General features: G+C 43.7%; 1 protein-coding gene across 3 annotated transcripts in view; it reads left to right on the top strand.

Moving 5' to 3' along the window:
* The window catches only part of CD82 (CD82 molecule), a 52,772-nt gene extending 28,775 nt beyond the window's left edge, over window positions 1–23,997 (top strand). For 2 of the 3 annotated variants that reach the window (XM_075838046.1, XM_075838047.1), the window contains exons 2-9: window positions 2,673–2,758; window positions 9,154–9,226; window positions 13,702–13,826; window positions 14,135–14,209; window positions 17,161–17,268; window positions 18,701–18,850; window positions 21,906–21,989; window positions 23,268–23,997. In XM_075838046.1, coding sequence (XP_075694161.1) covers window positions 2,693–2,758; window positions 9,154–9,226; window positions 13,702–13,826; window positions 14,135–14,209; window positions 17,161–17,268; window positions 18,701–18,850; window positions 21,906–21,989; window positions 23,268–23,345 — 759 coding nt within the window. In that variant the 5' untranslated portion in view covers window positions 2,673–2,692 and the 3' untranslated portion in view covers window positions 23,346–23,997. Of the gene's footprint in view, window positions 1–2,672; window positions 2,759–4,135; window positions 4,640–9,153; window positions 9,227–13,701; window positions 13,827–14,134; window positions 14,210–17,160; window positions 17,269–18,700; window positions 18,851–21,905; window positions 21,990–23,267 lie in introns of those variants that run through there. The other variant, XM_075838048.1, reaches the window with a different exon arrangement.
* The last annotated feature ends 253 nt before the right edge of the window (window positions 23,998–24,250 follow it).

The raw sequence follows: 24,250 nt of genomic DNA, 5'->3' as shown, positions 1-24,250 counted from the left end.
TCCATGCCTATAGCAAAATGTCAGAATTCCCAAATTATCAGATGCTGGATTAAAGGAATTAAATTTTTTGTGATGGATTTGAATAAACCATCATCAATGGATTCCCAAAAAGATGTTTATATGGACGCATGCAGGCTCCATGGGCTGAAACCAGACATATTGGGTCAATTTGCCTCCGACCTCTGACCTTTGGAACAAATTTTCATTGTTTAAAATCCGATGATCATTAGTCAGCTGTGACCTCAAACCCTAAAAGTCCTAGTAAAGAGGTAGAATTGCCCGTCACCCCTTCTACGCCATCTTCTACGTGTGATAATCAGATTATTTGCCTCCACTAGATGCGCGGCTTTGTTGTGTCTGTCCATTTGTTATGTGCTCGTCGTCTGCGGTGCCTGGGAACGAAGCCGCGGTGAAGTTCATTTCCATAGATATAAAAGGAGAAGAGACATAAAGGAGGGCACAGACCTGCAGCTGCCAGACTGGGCTCTTGTGCAGCTTTTGTTGGTAGCCCCCGTGGCTCGTTCATTAATGCCAGTGCATGGGACAGAAGGAGTGCTCCTCGTATTTAGGGAAACAGACGCCTCATTGTCCTCCTCATCTCCCAGCCCTCTTGTGACACAATACCTGCTACAGTATGACACCGGGGACAATGGACAGGTCCCCCCCTCCATGCATCGCCGTATACAAAGAAGTAGCCTGCAGCCACTCGAGTCACAGCACTCACGTCCCAGGCAGGAGATCCCGTGTCGTACTGTGACGCTGAATTACCACTGAATCGCGCCAGTTGTCATCGACGTTAGGATTGTAACATATGAGGGAAGGCGACAAAGGGCCTCAAGTTTAGGTCCTCTACTCGGACAACGAAAGGTTACAGAGCGTGACACGGCAGATTGTTTTTACTAGTAAGCCACGTCTAAACTCCAAATATATCATATAGTAATGGGGACCTCAAATATTTATTGTATGTGAAGATCAATATCCGATGTATAAAATATTTTGTTAAATCGTGCTGTGCCATTATTTTCTAGTGCCCATGTAGTGCCACACAGTGTCCAGATAGATAATCACACACTACCCAGATAAACATTGTCATACAGTGCTCTTATCAATAGTGCCATACAATGCCCATGTAGTGCCATACAGTGTCCAGATAGATAATCGCACACTACCCATATACACATACAGTGCTCTTATCAATAGGGCCATACAATGCCCTTGTAGTGCCATACAGTGTCCAGATGAAGAATGCATCTGGTGCCCAGGTAAATAGCCAATACGTTACCCAGATAAACATTGTCATACTGTGGCCGTATCAATAGTGCCATACAGTGTCCAGATGAGTAATGCATGTAGTGCCCAGGTAAATGGCTCATACGTTACCCAGATAAACATTGACATACAGTGCCCGTATCAATAGTGCCATACAATGCCCTTGTAGTGCTATGCAGTGTCCTGATGAACATTGACACCCAGTGCTCTTATAAATGGTACAAATAATTATTACCCACAGTGCCCAGATAAATAGGGCTCCTGATCAGTGCACCGTGCTGACGACATTCGTTTATTTTTTACCGTTTTTATGCGTTCTGGATCTGGTCTATTATCACTCATGGCGGATGTAGCAAGTGACATCAGATCACCTCTCTGATTAGACAGTCTGGTGCTGAGGCTTCTTGTTTCTATCACACCCACCAGTGTGAAAGGTGGAGTTCCCCTTTAAGGACACTTCTTGACTGTAGCATCTGTAAATTCTTGCCTCAAGAGCTAGCACTTCATCATACCAGTTTATAGCATAGAGTATCAGTTATGGACTGTTTACACAAAGTAACTACCAATGAACGTCCATTAACTTCTGTTTACAACTATTAACTGAGTTTTGTTACAGTCCGTTCAGTTCTCACCAATAATCGCTGAATGATAAACTGGGTGTTAAAAAAGGGCGTAGAGAAAACCAGTCACCCGTTCCTCGGGCTGTGAGGTGTCTGAGCTTGTTCTGCAGTTGACACTGTAGGTTCTGTATGATGATCCCAGACTCGTGGTTGTGCTATAATGATCGGAATTAACTCCTTCCTTGACTGTTGTCTATTGGGCCTAGAATACAGTTCACACTGAGTTTTTTTTTCAGGCGGAAAAATCCCTTCAGGAATTTTGAGGCAGAGTTTGACTTGCCTGCACTCTTTGCCGCAGCGTTTCTCGGCTGCGGCCATTGTCCGCTGCGGGCAAAAAAACAGTGAACCACTTTCTCTGCCTTCCATTGATGTCAATAGGCGGTCAGAGATGGAAACGCTTGAAGAAAGGGACCCCCTTTTTAATTACATTTTTTTTTTCTCGCGGGAAAAAAAGCGCCTCAGCCTCCCATTGAAACCAATGGGAAGCGTTTTTGGCGCTGTTTCATACGCGTCAAAAGCCATGCCAAAAAAACTCTGTGTGAACTAGGGGTGCATACACATGAAGGTGATTTTTGTCTGCGCTAGGTGTTTCCTGCCAGCAAATCTCATCAGGTACAATAGTATCAGTATGGTACAATACAAGCAAACGAAAATAACATGCATATATAATAAAGTGCACGGCGCCTGCGGGGGTACAGCAGAGCTGAAGTTGCGGTGTAGACCTGATCTAAGATTATTCACTCTTATGTGTCTTTTTTTTTTTTTTTTTTTTTCTCCCGCCAGATTCTTATACTTGGAGAAAAATGGCAAGCGGAGGCTGCATGAAAGTGATCAAATATCTCCTGTTCTTATTCAACCTCCTTTTCTTCGTAAGTACCAACCGGTTCGTTTTTAAAGGGCCACTAACGCTAACCTCGTCACCTGCTAATATTAGTCACTTGGGTTTAGTCTCCCTTATTAAGGTGCGTGACATTGCTGTTTTCCAGTATAATGTTGATTTTATTAATGCGGCCTGCGCCATTGTCAGTCTTCACTATAGTTCCACCATTCAATTCATGAACCAGGAAGATCAGGATGAACAATCTACAATATGATGGATTTTTCTAACACTTCCCTGGAAATAGAAGTACCTGAGTCATTTTAAGTCTCTTACTATTCTGTTCAATCATTTCTAAGTTATCTCCGTCTCCTGCCGGTAGCCAATGTCAGAGTGGCAGCCATTATAGTGTCCATAGGGACTGGTACCCAGCTGTACATAGTCCCTAATTTACATATAAGTCCACACTATTATGTAGGGTTATATCTCGCTGCTCATACACTTTTGCGGCCCTTCCTGTGCGAATGTCCGTGATCCCTGTAGTTTTAGCATTCTATTCATGAACCAGGAAGGACAGGATGAGCAGCATGTGCATTATCTTACTAATAAAGTTCATGGTCGATTTATAAACTTTCTCATCAGCCGTGTGAATGACTGAAGCAACAATGGGACCTTGTTCTGAAATGTGGATTAGTTGCAGTAGGAAGTTGCGGCAGTTTCCCCACTTCTGGTGATAGTCGTGTTCTGTCCGAACATAGAATGAGGAAGAGATGAGACTCATGATCTACGGCTTCCTGTTTCTAAACATCGCCCTGTAATCTCTACAAAATAATCTGTTTACATGTCATCCCAGTGTCTATGCAGGAAATGAACCAAGCCAGAACATAGAGGGGGCGCCATAATCACAAATCTGAGGGCCCCTCCCCCAGTCTTGTGGCCGGTACATGCCGCCATGTTCTCCCCGTGCTTCACATCCATAGTGGGACAACAAAAAAGCAGTGTAACCCTAAGCACATCCTCACCACGTAGGTTTAGCGTTTTGATTTGGTGCTGCAATAATGCAGCAGAATGATAGAAGTGAATGGGTTAACTGTGTGGATTGTAGGGTCGGCCATTGACTTTATTAGTAGAACAACAGCAGTGTTTCCAGGGCCAATTCCAAGAACTGTGGGGCAGATTTAGCAAAACGAATGCAAAGGAAAAGTGGAGTCGTTGCCCATAGCAACCAATCAGAGTCTACCTTTCATTTTCAAGAGGCCCTTTGGAAAATGAAAGCTGTGACCTGATTGGTTGCCATGGTCAACTACTTCACTTTTCCTTTGCACCAGTTTTCATAAATCTCCTCCTGCTTTATAAAAACGTGTTATTGCTGGGCATGTTTGTGCCCCCTGGTTTGCTATTATCGTAATACCAGTGGCGATGCCCTGTGCAATTCCACAATATCCATAAATAATATGCCAACCTGAGCTTAGGCCTCTCTCTCTGTTATCAGCTGCATAAGTTTCTCTCTCCTGCCCTGACTATTTTGCTGCAATGTATCAGTGCAGGTACAATGTATCGGCGAGTCTCGGAGGATTTCCTAGACTCAGGGCCTAACTAGAATTCATAGGGACTCATAGGAAAATAAGATGGTCCCCACCTCCTTGGGAGAGGAAACGGTAACCGCAGCATACAGTAAGGGTACGTTCACATGGCTTTTTTTTCATGTTGAAAAATCTGTCATGGAATTAACCAAGAAACTGTGGCGGAAATCGGAGGCAATGCTGTAAAAACTGCCGCATTTCTACATGCATATTAGCGGTCTTTGGGTATCCGACGCAGTTTTCTCAGTAAAATACGCCGCAGAAACCACATCAAGAAGGGACATATCAAGACAATGGGAGATTTCTTACGTTTTTCACTCTCATGCGTGAAAATTCTGCCGTGTGAACAGGTACTAAGTAGCTATAATTAAAGATATGGATAATAGCACGATATATCTCTGAACCCACGTAGTAGTGTTAGATAGCAGAAAGCCACCATCCTGTTTTTTCCCCCACAAAAAGAGACCATGTTCTTGCACCTGACTGGCCCGGGCCCCCACAACATAGGGGCCCCGTAGCAGCTGCTACGACTCTGGTTACGCCCATAGTTCTGTCTAGACTGGATGCAATTGTAGCAAAGTCTTCCCTATGAAAAGTTTTAGGTCTCTACAAGCTCCTAAATGTAAACACAAAGTTTTCCATTCACCGAAATCAAGCAGAGTTATTGAAAATTGTCTTAGTTTCCGCTGGAGTTTTGCTCTGGCTGGACAGCCTCGTGTTGCTTGAAAGACCGTTTGAATAATTTACAAATTTGCCCCAGATAAGTTGTTGCAATAATGACTCCAAAATCTGTCCTTCGTAACCCATCCTCTTTTGCGGTCGTAAGGACGATCATTGAGCGCGTCTGTGGCAGTAAGGGGTTAAGCGCAGCTACGTGTGCATCTGTTTAGACATTCCTGCAGCACGGACATAGAACAGCTGTGGGATTCAGCCTGGAGTGCTCTGTTGGCCGTCATCTGGTCTGTGCGGAGCATAGTCTGCGGGATGAGGCAGAGGGGTGTTGGATGTGCTGCCCCCCAACTCTCCATCTCAAGAGACAGCTGGATCCATCCTGGGAATTTGGGGAATGTGTCTCTTTTTATGATTGACTTTCTTGGGGGGGGGAAGAACTCCCTTTGAGTTAACCCTTTCTGTAAAAATGGTAACAGATAACACAAGTGACGTCGGTTCTCTTTAGTCCAGCAATGAGCGAGTCCTTGGCATCGTACAATGCGTTTCCTGGCAGAAGTGGGGCTTTAATCATTGTATAATGAAAAGTTCTTCAACTTTCTTGTTTGAAGTTTGTGTTTCAATTCCTCGCCATTTTCAAGATCCTCGCTTACTTTCAGTAAATGGAAATATTCTTACTCCCAGCCCAAGGCTAAAAAACTTAAGGGGTAACTTAACTTTCCAAAACTTTCCCCACGATCACTAATACGAAGCGGCAGAAGCGCTCAGGTGAGTGCTGTGCCACTTCATGTCTAATCGTCTTTTCTCGGAAAGCCGAGCAGTTGGTGTACGGGCTCATAGACTTTCTTTTGAGACTTACACCAACTTCTTGGCGTTCCGAGAAAAGCCAATCAGAGACAAAGCGGCTTCTGCTGCTTCATTTTAGCGATCGGTGGGGGTCTCAGTGCTTGGACCCACACCGATCAAAACTTCTGACATGTCACTACGACATGTCAGAAGTTTTTTGAAAGTTAACGCTTTAACACTTCTCACAGGTGAGGGTTTGTTACAATATTACCCAGTCTTTACACAGGATTGTCTAAACCGTCTGGAAAACAGGCTGATATATTTTACCTGCACTGATACATTGTAGCAAACTATCAGGACAGGAGAGTGATCTAGTGCTGCTGATGTATTTAGCTCACAGAGGATTGTCTAGACTGGATACAATTGTAGCAAACCCTCAGATATGAGAAGTATTAATGGGGTTTTCCTATCTTGGACATTTTATGGCATACCCACAGGATATGCCATAAATGTCCAATAGATGCCGGTCCCACCTCTGAGACCCGCACCTATCTCTAGAACGGGGTCCCCTAAACCCCGTTCTACCTTGTTTGGCTCCCACCGCCTCTCGGCCGCATCCTGATTAGGTGGTCAGGAGTTACTGAAACAGCTGAGCTCGCTGAACTTCGCTGTTTCCGTAACTCGGACAAAAGTGAATGGGAGTTATGGAAACGGCGTAGCACGGCAAACTATGCTGTTTCCGTAGCTCCCGAGTTCCGGAAACTCCCATTCACTTCTATGGAGTTACGAAAACCGCGTAGCTCAGTGAGCTCTGCTTTTTTTATAACACCTGACCACCTAATCAGAAAAAAAACAGAAGGCAGCGGGAGCCGAGCAGGGTAGAAAGGGGTCATGGGGGCCCCGTTCTAGAGATAGGTGTGGTTCCCACAGGTGGGACCTGCATCTATCGGACATTTATGACACATCCTATGGAAATGACATAAATGTCCAAGATGGAAAAACCCCATTCAAAGGACCGTAAAAAATCTCTGTAATTGCGGACCGTAATACGGTTCGCAATTACGGGCCACCTGGTTCTATTGGCCGCGGACACCTTTCCGTATCGCTACAGATAGGTGTCTATGCCATAGAACCGTGCCAGGAATTATGGAGCATGCCCTACACTTCGTTTTTTTATGGCCCGTACTCCCATACTTTTGTATGGGAGCACGGCCCGAAAATCCGGCCGTAATTACGGGCACGGCCGTGTGCATGAGGCCTAAGGAGCCTCACACACGGGCGCGTTCGGTCCGTGATATACGGTCCATATGAGGAATTGACACAAAGTATATTTGAAGTTGCGGAACATTTCATCGTACAATGATTAATCTTTACTAACATAACCCTGGAAACCCCCCTTCACTCCCATGAACTGAGTGTCACCCTATATTATTGCTGAATATGAATAAATCTGAAAGTAACTTATTTATAAAGCGCTCTTGCACACAGTAACGCCCCCACATCCTCCTTTGCGTTTCTCAGTTATGACTTGACTCTTTTGAACGATATTCTAAAATTAAACAATTTCCGGTATTGGTTTTACATGCAACAAAAAAAAAATTATTTTTACATTCAAATGTAAAGCCGAGGCGGAAACATGTCGCCAAATGGCAGCGGCGAACACGAGTGCGGCTTTCAACAGATTAGTATGTGGCTGGTAGCTGCTAGCTGCCTATACACCCACTGTGCTGCCGTGGGGAAGATGTGGCAAATTCTCACAGCGGCTGCTGTCCATCTGAGGGCGGGAGTCCACGTCACGCTGCTCTTCAGATAGGAAACATTACAAAAGTTCATTCCGAGCCCACAGTGATGAGGGTACCAGGTATCATCCCTAAAGCCATATGCATCATCATAGGTTATACCCAATATAGCACTCTATAGCCATTGGAAAAATGTAGTAAACACTGAACCACAGAGCTGACAATCTATATAGATTTCAGATTATACGCCCAAGACCTGTATGACATCCCATTGCCCATATAAAGGCCTTGTTTACTAGTAAGGTTGGTTTTGTATTACTATGCAGCTATGTGTGGAAAGTAGCACTTTGTTTGACAATCCCTGAAAGGTTTGGTACAGCAGTGCCACCTAGTGGCCATATTACCAGAAACAATGGATAATGTAGTCTAACGATTACAGAGACCCAAAAAAATGTGATCCTTATCAATTTATGTCCAATTTATGTAACTCTTAAGGATCACCACCCCAGTCTATTTTTTTTTGATTTGTGGGATATGGCAGCCATAAAATTTGCGTTTACTACAGTTGGCTACAAATTTGTCCAATATCCTGGATAACAGAAATTTAATGGGAGCGGCGCCCTACCTACGCGGCGATATCACCTGCTGCCGGTGCGGCAGCTGCATTGTGCTGCCATAATCAGTAATGTCACATTGCTGCCACCCCGGGTGACGATACCACATAGACGGACCAACACTCCTATTGTGGTGTCAAGGCAGTAGTACCATCATTGGCCATTGAGTTGCGCCTATCTTGTACCACATCAATTTACAGATGGACTCAATGTATCACCATGCAAGACTATAGGCAGGCTTGTTGGGGGTTGTAGTTCTGCACAGCTGGAGATGCACAAGTTGGTGACCACTGCTCTGGACAACACTACGTTTCAGTTGGCCGTACACCCAAGTCTGGAGTAACCTCTCATCCAGATCCTGGCACAAGAGACTTGAATCTCGGGAGAAAACCTCTTACATTTCGGTTCCCACTCGTCGGTTCCCCTCTTCTGATTTTGGTCTCGTGATTCTATTATCTCAGATATTCTGAATGTTCTGTAAGTGCAGAGAGAATAAACCACTGATCTCTAATGTCTTCATTAATTAGCACCACCGAACATTAACGCTGAATAATGGCGCCGCTTATCAAAGCCGGTTGCATTATTTCTGATGCTTTCTACAGATCCATGGCTTTGTGTTGTTTTAGTAAGTTCCTTCTTCCGTGTTCCTCATCTTACCAAACAGGTTTGTCCAGTCTGCGGTGGAACGGCATCAATGGTCTCGCTCCTGACTCTATTGTGACTCCATCTTTTAAGAGGACGGTGTCAATAATGTAAACAAAGCCTAGTGGTCACTGCGAGGCCTCAAAGTTCAGGGTGGTCTCATTGTGGTTGCTCTATTGTGTTGGACCATGAAAGATGTCGCAGAAGACGCTGTACTGTACACTAATGCAGCAAACTGAATTGTAGCCAAGCTGATCCATACCACACAGTAAATAGAAAAATATTGAATGCAGCTCCGGATGTGATTGTAGTAGATCAGTACAAAATAAGGAAAGGAAAGATTATCCTCTATCGCTGTGTGCTCCACTGTACTGGGTCACATCAGTGCTTTTAAATCTCATATCTTATTTACAGGTTCTTGGAGCTGTGATCCTGGGGTTTGGAATATGGATCCTGGTGGATAAAACCAGTTTCATCGCCGTCTTACGTAAGTTTTATAACGATCGGAACAGTCGTGCAAAGTCCAGGCAAATCCTCAGCCGCTGTTATCTGTTTTATTGCGTATGTAAAAACTGGTGAACTGACAGGTGCTTTATACTACACTGCACAGCAGAGCTGACAGATCCTCTATACTACACCACACAGGAGAACTGTCAGATCCTCTATACTACACCACACAGGAGAACTGACCGCTCCTCTATACTACACCACACAGGAGAGCTGACAGATCCTCTATACTACACCACACAGGAGAGCTGACCGCTCCTCTATACTACACCACACAGCAGAGCTGACAGCTCCTCTATACTACACCACACAGGAGAGCTGACAGATCCTCTATACTACACCACACAGGAGAACTGACAGATCCTCTATACTACACCACACAGGAGAGCTGACAGCTCCTCTATACTACACCACACAGGAGAGCTGACCGCTCCTCTATACTACACCACACAGGAGAACTGACCACTCCTCTATACTACACCACACAGGAGAGCTGACAGCTCCTCTATACTACACCACATAGGAGAGCTGACAGATCCTCTATACTACATCACACAGGAGAGCTGACAGATCCTCTATACTACACCACACAGGAGAGCTGACAGATCCTCTATACTACACCACACAGGAGAGCTGACAGATCCTCTATACTACACCACACAGGAGAGCTGACAGATCCTCTATACTACACCACACAGGAGAGCTGCCAAATCCTCTATACTACACCACACAGGAGAGCTGACAGATCCTCTATACTACACCACACAGGAGAACTGACAGCTCCTCTATACTACACCACACAGGAGAACTGACAGCTCCTCTATACTACACCACACAGGAGAGCTGACAGCTCCTCTATACTACACCACACAGGAGAGCTGACAGATCCTCTATACTACACCACACAGGAGAGCTGACAGCTCCTCTATACTACACCACACAGGAGAGCTGACAGCTCCTCTATACTACACCACACAGGAGAGCTGACAGATCCTCTATACTACACCACACAGGAGAGCGGACAGACCATCTATACTACACCACACAGGAGAGCGGACAGATCCTCTATACTACACCACACAGGAGAACTGACAGATCCTCTATACTACACCACACAGGAGAGCTGACAGATCCTCTATACTACACCATACAGGAGAACTGACAGCTCCTCTATACTACACCACACAGGAGAGCTGACAGATCCTCTATACTACACCACATAGGAGAACTGACAGCTCCTCTATACTACACCACACAGGAGAGCTGACAGCTCCTCTATACTACACCACACAGGAGAGCTGACAGCTAATCTATACTACACTACACAGGAGAGCTGACAGCTCCTCTATACTACACTACACAGGAGAGCTGACAGCTCCTCTATACTACACTACACAGGAGAGCTGACAGCTCCTCTATACTACATCACACAGGAGAGCTGACAGATCCTCTATACTACACCACACAGGAGAGCTGACAGATCCTCTATACTACACCACACAGGAGTGCTGACAGCTCCTCTATACTACACCACACAGGAGTGCTGACAGCTCCTCTATACTACACCACACAGGAGTGCTGACAGCTCCTCTATACTACACCACACAGGAGTGCTGACAGCTCCTCTATACTACACCACACAGGAGTGCTGATAGCTCCTCTATACTACACCACACCACACAGGAGAGCTGACAGATCCTTTATACTATACCACACAGGAGAGCTGACAGATCCTCTATACTATACCACACAGGAGAGCTGACAGCTCCTCTATACTACACCACACAGGAGAGCTGACAGATCCTCTATACTACACCACACAGGAGAGCTGACAGATCCTCTATACTACACCACACAGGAGAGCCGACAGATCCTCTATACTACACCACACAGGAGATCTGACAGATCCTCTATACTACACCACACCACACAGGAGAGCTGACAGATCCTCTATACTACACCACACAGGAGAGCTGACAGCTCGTCTATACTACACCACACAGGAGAGCTGACAGCTCCTCTATACCACACCACACAGGAGAGCTGACAGATCCTCTATACTACACCACACAGGAGAGCTGACAGATCCTCTATACTACACCACACAGGAGAGCTGACAGCTCCTCTATACTACACCACACAGGAGAGCTGACAGATCCTCTATACTACACCACACAGGAGAGCGGACAGACCATCTATACTACACCACACAGGAGAGCTGACAGATCCTCTATACTACACCACACAGGAGAGCTGACAGATCCTCTATACTACACCACACAGGAGAGCTGACAGCTCCTCTATACTACACCACACAGCAGAGCTGGCAGATCCTCTATACTACACCACACAGGAGAGCTGACAGATCCTCTATACTACACAACACAGGAGAACTGTCAGATCCTCTATACTACACCACACAGGAGAGCCGACAGATCCTCTATACTACACCACACAGGAGAGCTGACAGATCCTCTATACTACACCACACCACACAGGAGAGCTGACAGATCCTCTATACTACACCACACAGGAGAGCTGACAGCTCGTCTATACTACACCACACAGGAGAGCTGACAGCTCGTCTATACTACACCACACAGGAGAGCTGACAGCTCCTCTATACTACACCACACAGGAGAGCTGACAGCTCCTCTATACTACACCACACAGGAGAGCTGACAGCTCCTCTATACTACACCACACAGGAGAGCTGACAGCTCCTCTATACTACACCACACAGGAGATCTGACAGATTCTCTATACTACACCACACAGGAGAGCTGACAGATCCTCTATACTACACCACACAGGAGAGCGGACAGACCATCTATACTACACCACACAGGAGAGCTGACAGATCCTCTATACTACACCACACAGGAGAGCTGACAGATCCTCTATACTACACCACACAGGAGAGCTGACAGCTCCTCTATACTACACCACACAGCAGAGCTGGCAGATCCTCTATACTACACCACACAGGAGAGCTGACAGATCCTCTATACTACACAACACAGGAGAACTGTCAGATCCTCTATACTACACCACACAGGAGAGCCGACAGATCCTCTATACTACACCACACAGGAGAGCCGACAGATCCTCTATACTACACCACACAGGAGAGCTGACAGATCCTCTATACTACACCACACCACACAGGAGAGCTGACAGATCCTCTATACTACACCACACCACACAGGAGAGCTGACAGATCCTCTATACTACACCACACAGGAGAGCTGACAGCTCGTCTATACTACACCACACAGGAGAGCTGACAGCTCCTCTATACTACACCACACAGGAGAGCTGACAGCTCCTCTATACTACACCACACAGGAGAGCTGACAGCTCCTCTATACTACACCACACAGGAGAGCTGACAGCTCCTCTATACTACACCACACAGGAGAGCTAACAGCTCCTCTATACTACACCACACAGGAGAGCTGACAGATCCTCGAACTGTGGGGAAACCCATCTCAGTACTCCTCATGCTGATATTATAATATGGGTAATTGACGTATAGACTGAAGGTCTGACCCAGAGAAAAACTTCCTGAAAGAGAACGGAAAAGTCAAGTCATGTGATATCCCGCTCAATAAAATGGATCCTGCAAGGTTCTCACCCCGCTTTATCAAATTTTTGTATGGCCACATTGCCTAGTTATATATGAACAGAGATGGCATCCATACATAAATATATGGGCTCATTTTGCCTTTCAGGAGTCTGGGAAAGCATGGACAAACCCTGTGTAAGCTGCAATGTAATCAACTTGGTTGCCATATAGCTTTACCGGGAACAAAAGTATCTAAGAAACCAAGTTTTAAACAGAAGAGAATGACTCAAACATAGCAGGAATGTTAGCAATAGGGGAGGGGCTGTGACAACTCATTCCGTTTTTGTTTTTTTTAAAAAGGGATCGCTGTTACCGTGTGTTTGACCTTCTGAACTAGTGAATAAATTTGTCAGCCGGTTTTCTCAGACTCCTGAATGTCAAATCTGCTTCGTTATGCAACTATATATAAGTTGAGTATGTCCGGAGTGACAAATCTGCCAAGTAATGTACTGATGATACATCTCCAGCTTCAATATCCTGGCATAATTGGACAGATTTGGTATTTGGGAAAAAACTGGGTGACCACCCCTGTAGGAGGTGTAATTATGGCCATATTGGTTGTCATTCAGCTTTCCCAGAAACCGATATAACTGAGCTACATCACTCGACAGGTTTGTCGTTTAGGGTGACTACGCCTGTAGGAGGTGTAACGGCAGACCTATTGTTTGCCACCCAGCTTTCCCATGTATGAATATAATGGAACGAGAAATTTTATATATCTGCTGATCCTGGTCAGATTTACATTTTGTAGCTCATTGACCATGTATGTAGATAACCAGTAGGGGGCAGTACAGGCAATATGTAACTTTTTGTTGTTTTGCACACAGATAACTCATCCTCATCTCTGAAGATCGGCTCATACATCCTGATCGCAGTAGGAGGGTTCACAATGATCATGGGATTCATGGGCTGCATTGGGGCCGTGAATGAAGTCCGTTGCCTCCTGGGGTTGGTGAGTTTGTGTGTCCATTTAATTCATGAGAGGAAAACGAAGGGCGCTGTACTCAAATTGGGATTTTTTTATTTGTTCCTAATACAAAGGAAAAATAAAATATGAAGGGAAGGCAAACCATGATGCCTGTACTCAATGGTGAGGCTGAATTATCAGCAGTTATGAGAATTATAGCTTAGTAATAAGAATCTATTATATATGTTAAATGTGATGTGAGCATAAATTATTGCAGAAATTCACTAGGAAAGTAAACATATGAGTTTGTTACGACAAGTCGACCTTATAGTCCCTATATGTTTATTTTTCAGTATTTCACGTTCCTGCTGGTCATACTTCTCGCTCAGATTGCTGCCGGCGTCCTGATTTACCTCAACAGGGGAACAGTAAGTACATGTGACCACCAATGATGTACCCGCAGGACGGATACAATAGTTATGATGTTCTATAGGAGCGGGTGGGTGGATAGATTATTTGTGGGAGTATCCGTGTGTAGGTGGTGGTTGGATGGTAGGCGAATAGTTGGATGGGTAAGGTGGATGGATTCATAAATGGGTGGTTGATGATGGAGGGGTAGGTGGATTGATGAATGGATTGACGGCTCGTTGGATTGATGGATTGACGGCTCGTTGGATTGATGGATTGACGGCTCGTTGGATAAATGGTTTGACGGCTCGTTGGGTGGAGTGACGGCTCGTTGGGTGGAGTGACTGCTCGTTGGGTGGAGTGACGGCTCGTTGGGTGGAGTGACGGCTCGTATGGGTGGATTGACGGCTCGGTGGGTGGATGGATTGACGGCTCGGTGGGTGGATGGATTGACGGCTCGGTGGGTGGATGGATTGACGGCTCGGTGGGTGGATGGATTGACGGCTCGGTGGGTGGATGGATTGACGGCTCGGTGGGTGGATGGATTGACGGCTCGGTGGGTGGATGGATTGACGGCTCGGTGGGTGGATGGATTGACGGCTCGGTGGGTGGATGGATTGACGGCTCGGTGGGTGGATGGATTGACGGCTCGGTGGGTGGATGGATTGACGGCTCGGTGGGTGGATGGATTGACGGCTCGGTGGGTGGATGGATTGACGGCTCGGTGGGTGGATGGATTGACGGCTCGGTGGGTGGATGGATTGACGGCTCGGTGGGTGGATGGATTGACGGCTCGGTGGGTGGATGGATTGACGGCTCGGTGGGTGGATGGATTGACGGCTCGGTGGGTGGATGGATTGACGGCTCGGTGGGTGGATGGATTGACGGCTCGGTGGGTGGATGGATTGACGGCTCGGTGGGTGGATGGATTGACGGCTCGGTGGGTGGATGGATGGACGGCTCGGTGGGTGGATGGATGGACGGCTCGGTGGGTGGATGGATGGATGGACGGCTCGGTGGGTGGATGGATGGATGGACGGCTCGGTGGGTGGATGGATGGATGGATGGACGGCTCGGTGGGTGGATGGATGGACGGCTCGGTGGACGGATGGACGGCTGGGTGGACGAATGGACGGCTGGGTGGACGAATGGACGGCTGGGTGGACGAATGGACGGCTGGGTGGACGAATGGACGGCTGGGTGGACGGCTGGATGGACGGCTGGGTGGACGGCTGGGTGGACGGATGGACGGCCGGATGGACGGCTAGGTTTATGGATGGCTAGGTGGATGGATGGGTTGGTTGGGTGGGTAAGCAAATTGTTAGATTAGGTTGACATATAGTTTTGGTTGGATGTGGGCAGGTGGTGACTGGGTGGATTAGTGAATGGATGGATAGGTAATTTGTTGGGTGGGTATATGGAATTAGTGGGATGAATGGGTAGGTGGTTGGTTGGAAAGGTGGATTAGTGAATGGATAGGTGGATGGATCCATAGATGATTGGTTAGTTAAATGGGTGGACGAATAGTTGGTTTGTTAGTTGATTGGATGTATGTATATAGGATTAGGTGAAAAGGATGCTGAGGTGGATGGGTGGGGAAATGTCTTCATCCAGTGGTCAGGATCAATAGATATTCAGATCCCGGCAGTCAATCCATTCAGTGCCTGATCACAGCACTGAACAAGGGGGAAACTATGTTTGCCAGTGACTATGGAGACAGCCTTTCAAAAATAAGACCTCAAGCACTTTTATTTTTTTCATAAAAAAATATTTAAGAAAACACACAGGGTAATATAACCCTCCCATATATGGTAATCCCCACAACCATCACATGTTCAATAAATATGTACGCTTTTTTTAAGGTTCGCAATGATTTTGTTTTTTTTCTTCCGTCCCAATATTAATTTAGCAAAAATTAAACGTTAACATAAATGTGCCCCACAATTCTACGTGTAGAAACTACAACTTGTCCTGCAGAAAACATGACCACATATTGCTGCGTCGATGCAAAAAATAAGTTATTAGATCTGGGACGCCGGGATGAAAGACCAAAAAATATAGTGTGATCCGAAAAAGGTTAAAGGGAATTTGTCAGCAGTTTTGAATAAATGGTTGACCGAGCGAAATCAGGAGAAGGGAAGGAGGGTGTAAATATACATTTTTGTCTTGGTCATGCAAGTTGCATGGCAGAGAAATGGACGTTTGATTCCCTTGACGCTGCGGTCACAAGTGCCACCCTCTGCTCTGAGTGACGGCTTTACGCCCTGTTCACATTGGAGTTATTTGCAGGCAGAAATTTTTTTTCTCAGAATTCCTTCAGAAATTTTTGAGGCAGATTTTGAACTGCCTGAACGAATTTTTCTGCGTCTTTCGCCCGCGGCTGTTGAAACGAATTCAAGGACCGCGGGCAGAAAAATGCTCGGAAATGAGCGCCGCAGGTTTTTTTCTGCCTCCCATTGATTTCAATGGGAGGTCAAAGACTGGAACCACGGCAAGAAAGCTCACGCCGCTTTTTTTTTTTTCCACGCGCGACCAAAAGCTGCACGGTCGTGGGGGGACGGACTGCCTCTGCCTCCCATTGAAATCAATGGGGTGCGGTTTTGTCCGTCGTTTGGCACTGATTCAGACGTGGTTTCCGCGTTAAAATCTGCACCGAAAAACTCTGTGTGAACTTACCCATAGCGGCCAATCAGGAAACCTCTAGAACGGTCACTAAGACGGGCGGGCTGGCAGGTGCAGTGCTGGACCACTTACACATAATGTGCCCGCCTTAGTGGCACTTGCATGACCGAGACAAAAAATCTGTTTACACTTCCCCTCCTCTCTATTGCTCTGTCAGCTGCTTTAAGGCCTAGAAACTGCTGACAGATTTAAAGTCCTGAACATCTTGTCTGGCGTCCGTCTCGCTATTGTGCGCTGTCATGTCCATGACTCCTCATATTCGTGTTTTACTTCTCATCCATGAATGTAGCTGAAAACTGAGATGTCGGATATAATTCATGAGCTGATCGTGACTTACAACCCCAATGACAGCATGAATGTGAGCGCGGAGGTCACGTGGGACTATATCCAGAACACGGTACGTATAGGGCGAGGTCTCTGCACTGATTACGGGGGAGGTTTATAACGCACTCGTATAATTACTATTCTCACATACTATACATCCTGTTATCCACAACACGGCTGGATTATTTAGATTTTATTAGTTGCTGTTTGGACTTGTAGTAAGGATGAAATGTGATGAGAACCTATTGTCTCATTATTATCACCATAGGCACTTTATGAGTTAAGATAGGGGCAATTTTCTGCCGTGCCATCGTGCCATTCAAATTGCCAGGCCGCTAACCCTTAGATAATACCAAAAAAATATATATATTATTGTGTCCACCAAGCTCATAGCAGAATGATATGAGAACGTTGTTTGGACTGTACTAAAGTAGTTGTATATGTTAAAGATATAGCAGAGTGGAATTTGTCATCTGGTTCAATTCTTGGGGTTGTTTCCCATTGTACTGCAGTTAAATTAATTGCATGAACCTAACTCGGTGAGTCGTCATGGTACACAAAAGAAAATGTTAAAGCACAAATTGAGCTCTGCTACATAATCTTTAAAGGAACGCTAAAGAAAAAAATTATACATTGTGTTATACCTAGTGCAGTCCCCTCGGGCATTCTCTTAAGTGTTATTTAGTATCATGCCCCATCCTGCCAGGACCTGTATGGGCATACCAGTGTATTAGTTGTGCCTGGAGTGTTCCTTTAAATGCCATTATTACTATGGCAGACCCCCTTTAAGACACATTACCTGCTGAGATCCATTATGATCAGCTATGGTATTGGGGCCTGTTGTTAAACATACGGGCACTGCCTTATATAGATTATTCATTGGGATTCTGAGAATGAATAATTACTATGTATCTGCAAGAAGGTTCCTAGTGGGCAGACACCTACTGAATAGTCCCTCCCCGGAAGAGCTGGTCATGTCCAAGCGGCAATTTTATATAATTTCTTACTGAACCATCTTGGCCATTCAGAAGTATTTTCCCACCCAAGAGATTTGTATAAAACAGGAAGTTTAAAGGGGATTCGTAATAGTCCTGTTGGCATTTCTGATCAGCCGACACGGCTCAGCAAGAGGCTGCGATCACTAGCATTGTTTAAGCCCCCTTTGGTACTTTGAGGGTAGTTTAGTGTGTACAAATACGACCACTAGCCCGCCAATATTAGACCATCTTGTTGCTTCATCAATAGTGTAACCTGGATTATGTACACCCCTGATCAGCTCTTCATGGGAGGGACAGTTTAGTGAGTGCCTGCCCACTAGGAACCCTCTGAGATCTTCCTATAGACGCACTTTTTTTTAAAGGGAATTATTTAGTCCTTCGGAATACCAAATGAATAACCTGTGTAAGCTCCGACAGATGCCCTTTATACAGGTAAAGCATGGTGAAAAATTTTAGTCAGCACGGTCATTTTTGTCATGTCATGTCTTGTTCTGTTTTTCGTTACAGCTCCAGTGCTGTGGTTGGGTCAATTACCAGAACTGGACCGAAAATGAAATAGTTGCCAACCATACCGATTTGTATCCCTGCTCCTGTGTTAAAAATGACACACAAACTGAAGGTTTCTGCAATTCCAACACTGCAAATTTGCATCCAGTTGTGAGTATTTTCTAATCCGATACTTGATTTAAAACAGCACAATAGTTTTTTCGTTTTGATGTTGTCATGTTTACTCCAGTCACACTCAGAGCTGCATTTAAAATTGTCACAGTTGCCCTTCGCAACAGATTTCTGTTTATCTTTACACTACAGAAAATCATGTGGCTTAAAAATGTAGCCCCCATAATGCACTGAATGAAAGTGTTTGCTATTTTTTTGGGCTGTTCAGCTATTGTCCCGACAAACTTCTCATATGTACAAGAATATAACTACTATAATACTGCCCTCTATATACAAGAATATAACTACTATAATACTGCTCCTATATACAAGAATATAACTACTATAATACTGCTCCTATATACAAGAATATGACTACTATAATATTGCCTCCTATATACAAGAATATAACTACTATAATATTGCCTCCTATATACAAGAATATAACTACTATAATACTGCTCATATATACAAGAATATAACTACTATAATACTGCTCCCTATATACAAGAATATAACTACTATAATACTGCTCCATATATACAAGAATATAACTACTATAATACTGCTCCATATATACAAGAATATAACTACTATAATACTACTCCTATATACAATAATATAACTACTATAATACTGCCCCCTATGTAGAAGAATATAACTACTATAATACTACTCCTATATACAATAATATAACTACTATAATACTGCCCCCTATATACAAGAATATAACTACTATAATACTGCTCCTATATACAAGAATATGACTACTATAATACTGCCCTCTATATACAAGAATATGACTACTATAATACTGCTCCTACATACAAGAATATAACTACTATAATACTGCCCCTATATACAAGAATATATCTACTATAATACTGCCCCTATATACAAGAATAGAACTACTATAATACTGCCCCCTATATACAAGAATATAACTACTATAATACTGCTCCTATATACAAGAAACTATAATACTGCCCCTATATACAAGAATATAACTACTATAATACTGCTGCCTATATACAAGAATATAACTACTATAATACTGCCCCTATATACAAGAATATAACTACTATAATACTGCCCCCTATATACAAGAATATAACTACTATAATACTGCTCCTATATACAAGAATATAACTACTGTAATACTGCCCCTATATACAGGAATATAACTACTATAATACTGCTCCTATATACAAGAAACTATAATACTGCCCCTATATACAAGAATAGAACTACTATAATACTGCTGCCTATATACAAGAATATAACTACTATAATACTGCCCCTATATACAAGAATATAACTACTATAATACTGCCCCCTATATACAAGAATATAACTACTATAATACTGCCCCCTATATACAAGAATATAACTACTATAATACTGCCCCCTATATACAAGAATATAACTATTAGAATACTGCTCTTATATACAAGAATATAACTACTATAATACTGCCCCCTATATACAAGAATATAACTGCTATAATACTGCTCCTATATACAAGAATATAACTACTATAATACTGCCCCCCTATATACAAGATTATAACTACTATAATACTGCACCTATATACAAGAATATAACTACTATAATACTGCTCCTATATACAAGAATATAACTACTATAATACTGCCCCTCTATATACAAGAATATAACTACTATAATACTGCTCCTATATACAAGAATATAACTACTATAATACTGCTCCTATATACAAGAATATAACTACTATAATACTGCTACTATATACAAGAATATAACTACTATAATACTGCCCTCTATATACAAGAATATAACTACTATAATACTGCCTCCTATATACAAGAATATAACTACTATAATACTGCTCCTATATACAAGAATATAACTACTATAATACTGCTCCCTATATACAAGAATATAACTACTATAATACTGCTCCCTATATACAGGAATATAACTACTATAATACTGCTCCTATATACAGGAATATAACTACTATAATACTGCTCCCTATATACAAGAATATAACTACTATAATACTGCCCCCTATATACAAGAATATAACTACTATAATACTGCTCCTATATACAAGAATATAACTACTATAATACTGCCTCCTATATACAAGAATATAACTACTATAATACTGCTCCTATATACAAGAATATAACTACTATAATACTGCTCCCTATATACAAGAATATAACTACTATAATACTGCTCCCTATATACAGGAATATAACTACTATAATACTGCTCCTATATACAGGAATATAACTACTATAATACTGCTCCCTATATACAAGAATATAACTACTATAATACTGCTCCTATATACAAGAATATAACTACTATAATACTGCTCCTATATACAAGAATATAACTACTATAATACTGCTCCTATATACAAGAATATAACTACTATAATACTGCCCCTATATACAAGAATATAACTACTATAATACTGCCCCTATATACAAGAATATAACTACTATAATACTGCCCCCTATATACAAGAATATAACTACTATAATACTGCTCCTATATACAAGAATATAACTACTATAATACTGCTCCTATATACAAGAATATAACTACTAGAATACTGCTCATATATACAAGAATATAACTACTATAATACTGCCCCTATATACAAGAATATAACTACTATAATACTGCCCCTATATACAAGAATATAACTACTAGAATACTGCCCCTATATACAAGAATATAATTACTATAATACTGCCCCCTATATTCAAGAATATAACTACTAGTTCACCTGATCAAACCTTTAATCTTCCCTGGGGATAAGCAGTGCTATGGTATCTGGCAGCTCCTCATCTCATTTTACTCAAATATCATGGAGTCTAAGCTGATGGTACGTGTTGGAGGTGGTCGGGGGGGGGGGTGATCACGGTTCGGATAGAGATGAGTTTTGCTGTTCCAGTTGGGAATCACCAGGACGGTGTCAGGGTTTGTTTAGTTTTTTTCTTTTGTTCTCTGATCTCTCTGCCGCTCCCAGTTTCTAAATGCCGGCATTGTATCTCAGGGCTGCATGCAACAAGTGGAGAGCTGGCTGCAGGACAATCTGGGGATTATCTTGGGCGTTTGCATCGGAGTTGTCGTTACTGAGGTAAGATGGCGGAAACTCTCACAATACTGCTGCCAAAATGTGTCCGAGGATTGAGTCAAAGTATATATGTGTATATGTATGTATGTATATAATACACACACACAGATGTAGCAGAGCTGAACCTGTGAATGAACGGTTTGTTTATCATGAAAATGAAGTCCAGTCACAATACATTGGATGTTGCCATGAATTGCTCCAAGTGACAAACACAGCTCTGCTACCTCCGTCCATATCAGTTCTGGGACTATACGGAGCTCCACTTACATAAACCATATACGGTGACGGATCATAAATCTGTAAATTGCTGCCTTCAGTTATGTAACCAAGTCAGACCAGTTGTTATCAAACATAGTCCATTAATGTCTTAAAGCTTTATTCAGACGAACGTGTGTGATATCGGCCGTCAGAAACGCTAGTTTTTCACGGTCGTTTCGCCTCTGTGCGGGACCCGTTTTCACATTGAGTGTTCCGTGAAAACGAACATAAATAGGACATGTCCTTTAAAACAACGGCAGTGTGAACAGCCCCATAGAAATACATGCAGCCGTGTGACGGCCATTAAAAAAACGGTTGGTGCTCGAGGAAGAGAGAGAATCCTGTCAGTCAGCGGCTCTCCTCCCATCAGCAGTGCCAATTGTTTTAGTGCCACCTACTGGTGCTTTTCACAGGGACTGACGGGGGCAAACGCAGGATTTTTAGAGGGGAGGTTCCAAATGTATACTTTTTATTGGTGTGCACAGACCGACCAGCCGAGCCCTTTCTATTACAAGCTCTAAAATAAAGGGCTAGGCTAGTGGACATATGCTGACCACTACTTGTAGCGTAAAAACCAGCGTAGATAGTGTCCCACTCTGTTCCTCCTGTAGATAGTGCCACTCAGTGCCCCCTGTAGTGCCACAGTGTTCCCTGCTTCAATAAGGACTCACCTGTTCCCTTTCACGCGCCGCCCTCTCATCCAGCGATGCAGGTCTGAACTTCGAACAATGCCCGCTTAGTGGAACAACTCATGTGACACTATGACGTCATTGCGCCGCCTGCATCACAATAGAATTACAGAATGGCTAGGAAAGGACCTGATGGTTTCCTTGCCTCGCCAGCGCTGCCAATTGTATCTGCGGCCTTGGTCACAGGGGAGGGTATACGGGCAAGTGGAAAGACCCTGTTTGCACCACTGAGGGGAGGGGGCGCTGCGTTTGCCATCTGTCCTAACTGGTAATAGGCACCTTATTGATGAACGTGGCTTTTCCTTACACTGTCTACTTCTTTTTCTTTCTTCAGTTAATAGGACTTGTCCTGTCCATTTGTCTCTGCCGGAACATCCATAATGAAGATTACACCAAAGTCCCAAAATACTAAGGAATATCGTCCGCTACCGAACTTCACGCAATAACCACCCCAGATAGAAGCAGCAGAGGGGGGAGGATATGTAACATAGTAACCCATCCCGGCTCCTGAACCTCCCACCATGTATATATGCCGAGTCCCTGTGCAAATTAATGACAGAACCAAACTTCGAGAAGAAGTGATGTCATCGTAGTGACATCATGGGTGTTAACGACTTCATTACATATCAGATTTTCTTTACCTCTAAGAGGGAAAGGTTCCGACTGGGCACAATATGGGGGTTTTAGGATCCCAGGAATAATTCGTGAATGATCTAGTGTAGGATTTGTTTATAAAGAGATTTAGTATATAGAAGAATTGGGTAGGAATTAGACTAGAGCGGGGGAAAGACGACCTGCAGATATTTAGCGCTGGCAATACTACAGGTCCCAGCATGCACGGCGGCAAGCCTGAAGACCTCTGGGACCTGGAAATTTTGCAATTGCTGGGGAGATGCGGGTTACATGAACCTGCATCGTGGGGTGGGGGGAGGGGTGGGGGTCTCTATAGGGTTTTCAATTCTTTGTATAGTGATATGTAAAGAAAAGGAGCAAAATTATCTGAATAAAGCATTTTTATTTCTGTATAAATTCAATAGATGTAAATAAATGTATGGTACTCAGTACTGCTGATGTCTCTGCTTGGTATAATGGAGGGGTACTCTATCTAACCTGTGGAACTACAACTCTCAGCATGCCCTGACAGTTTGTGGAAGAGTTGATATATCATCTGCTCCTTCACAGTCTCTGTGTCACATCACATCAAAAGATATGCAACTTTCTAATATACTTTATGTATCAATTCTTTGCCATTTCTCAGACCTCTGCTTGCTTTTAATGAATAGAAACTTTATTGTATAAATGCAGAGGCTGGAGACT

Source organism: Rhinoderma darwinii, chromosome 9 (genome assembly GCF_050947455.1).
Source record: "Rhinoderma darwinii isolate aRhiDar2 chromosome 9, aRhiDar2.hap1, whole genome shotgun sequence".
Lineage (NCBI taxonomy): Eukaryota > Metazoa > Chordata > Amphibia > Anura > Rhinodermatidae > Rhinoderma > Rhinoderma darwinii.
The sequence above is the reverse complement of the archived record's forward strand: the minus strand, read 5'-3'. Positions and strand labels throughout refer to the sequence as shown.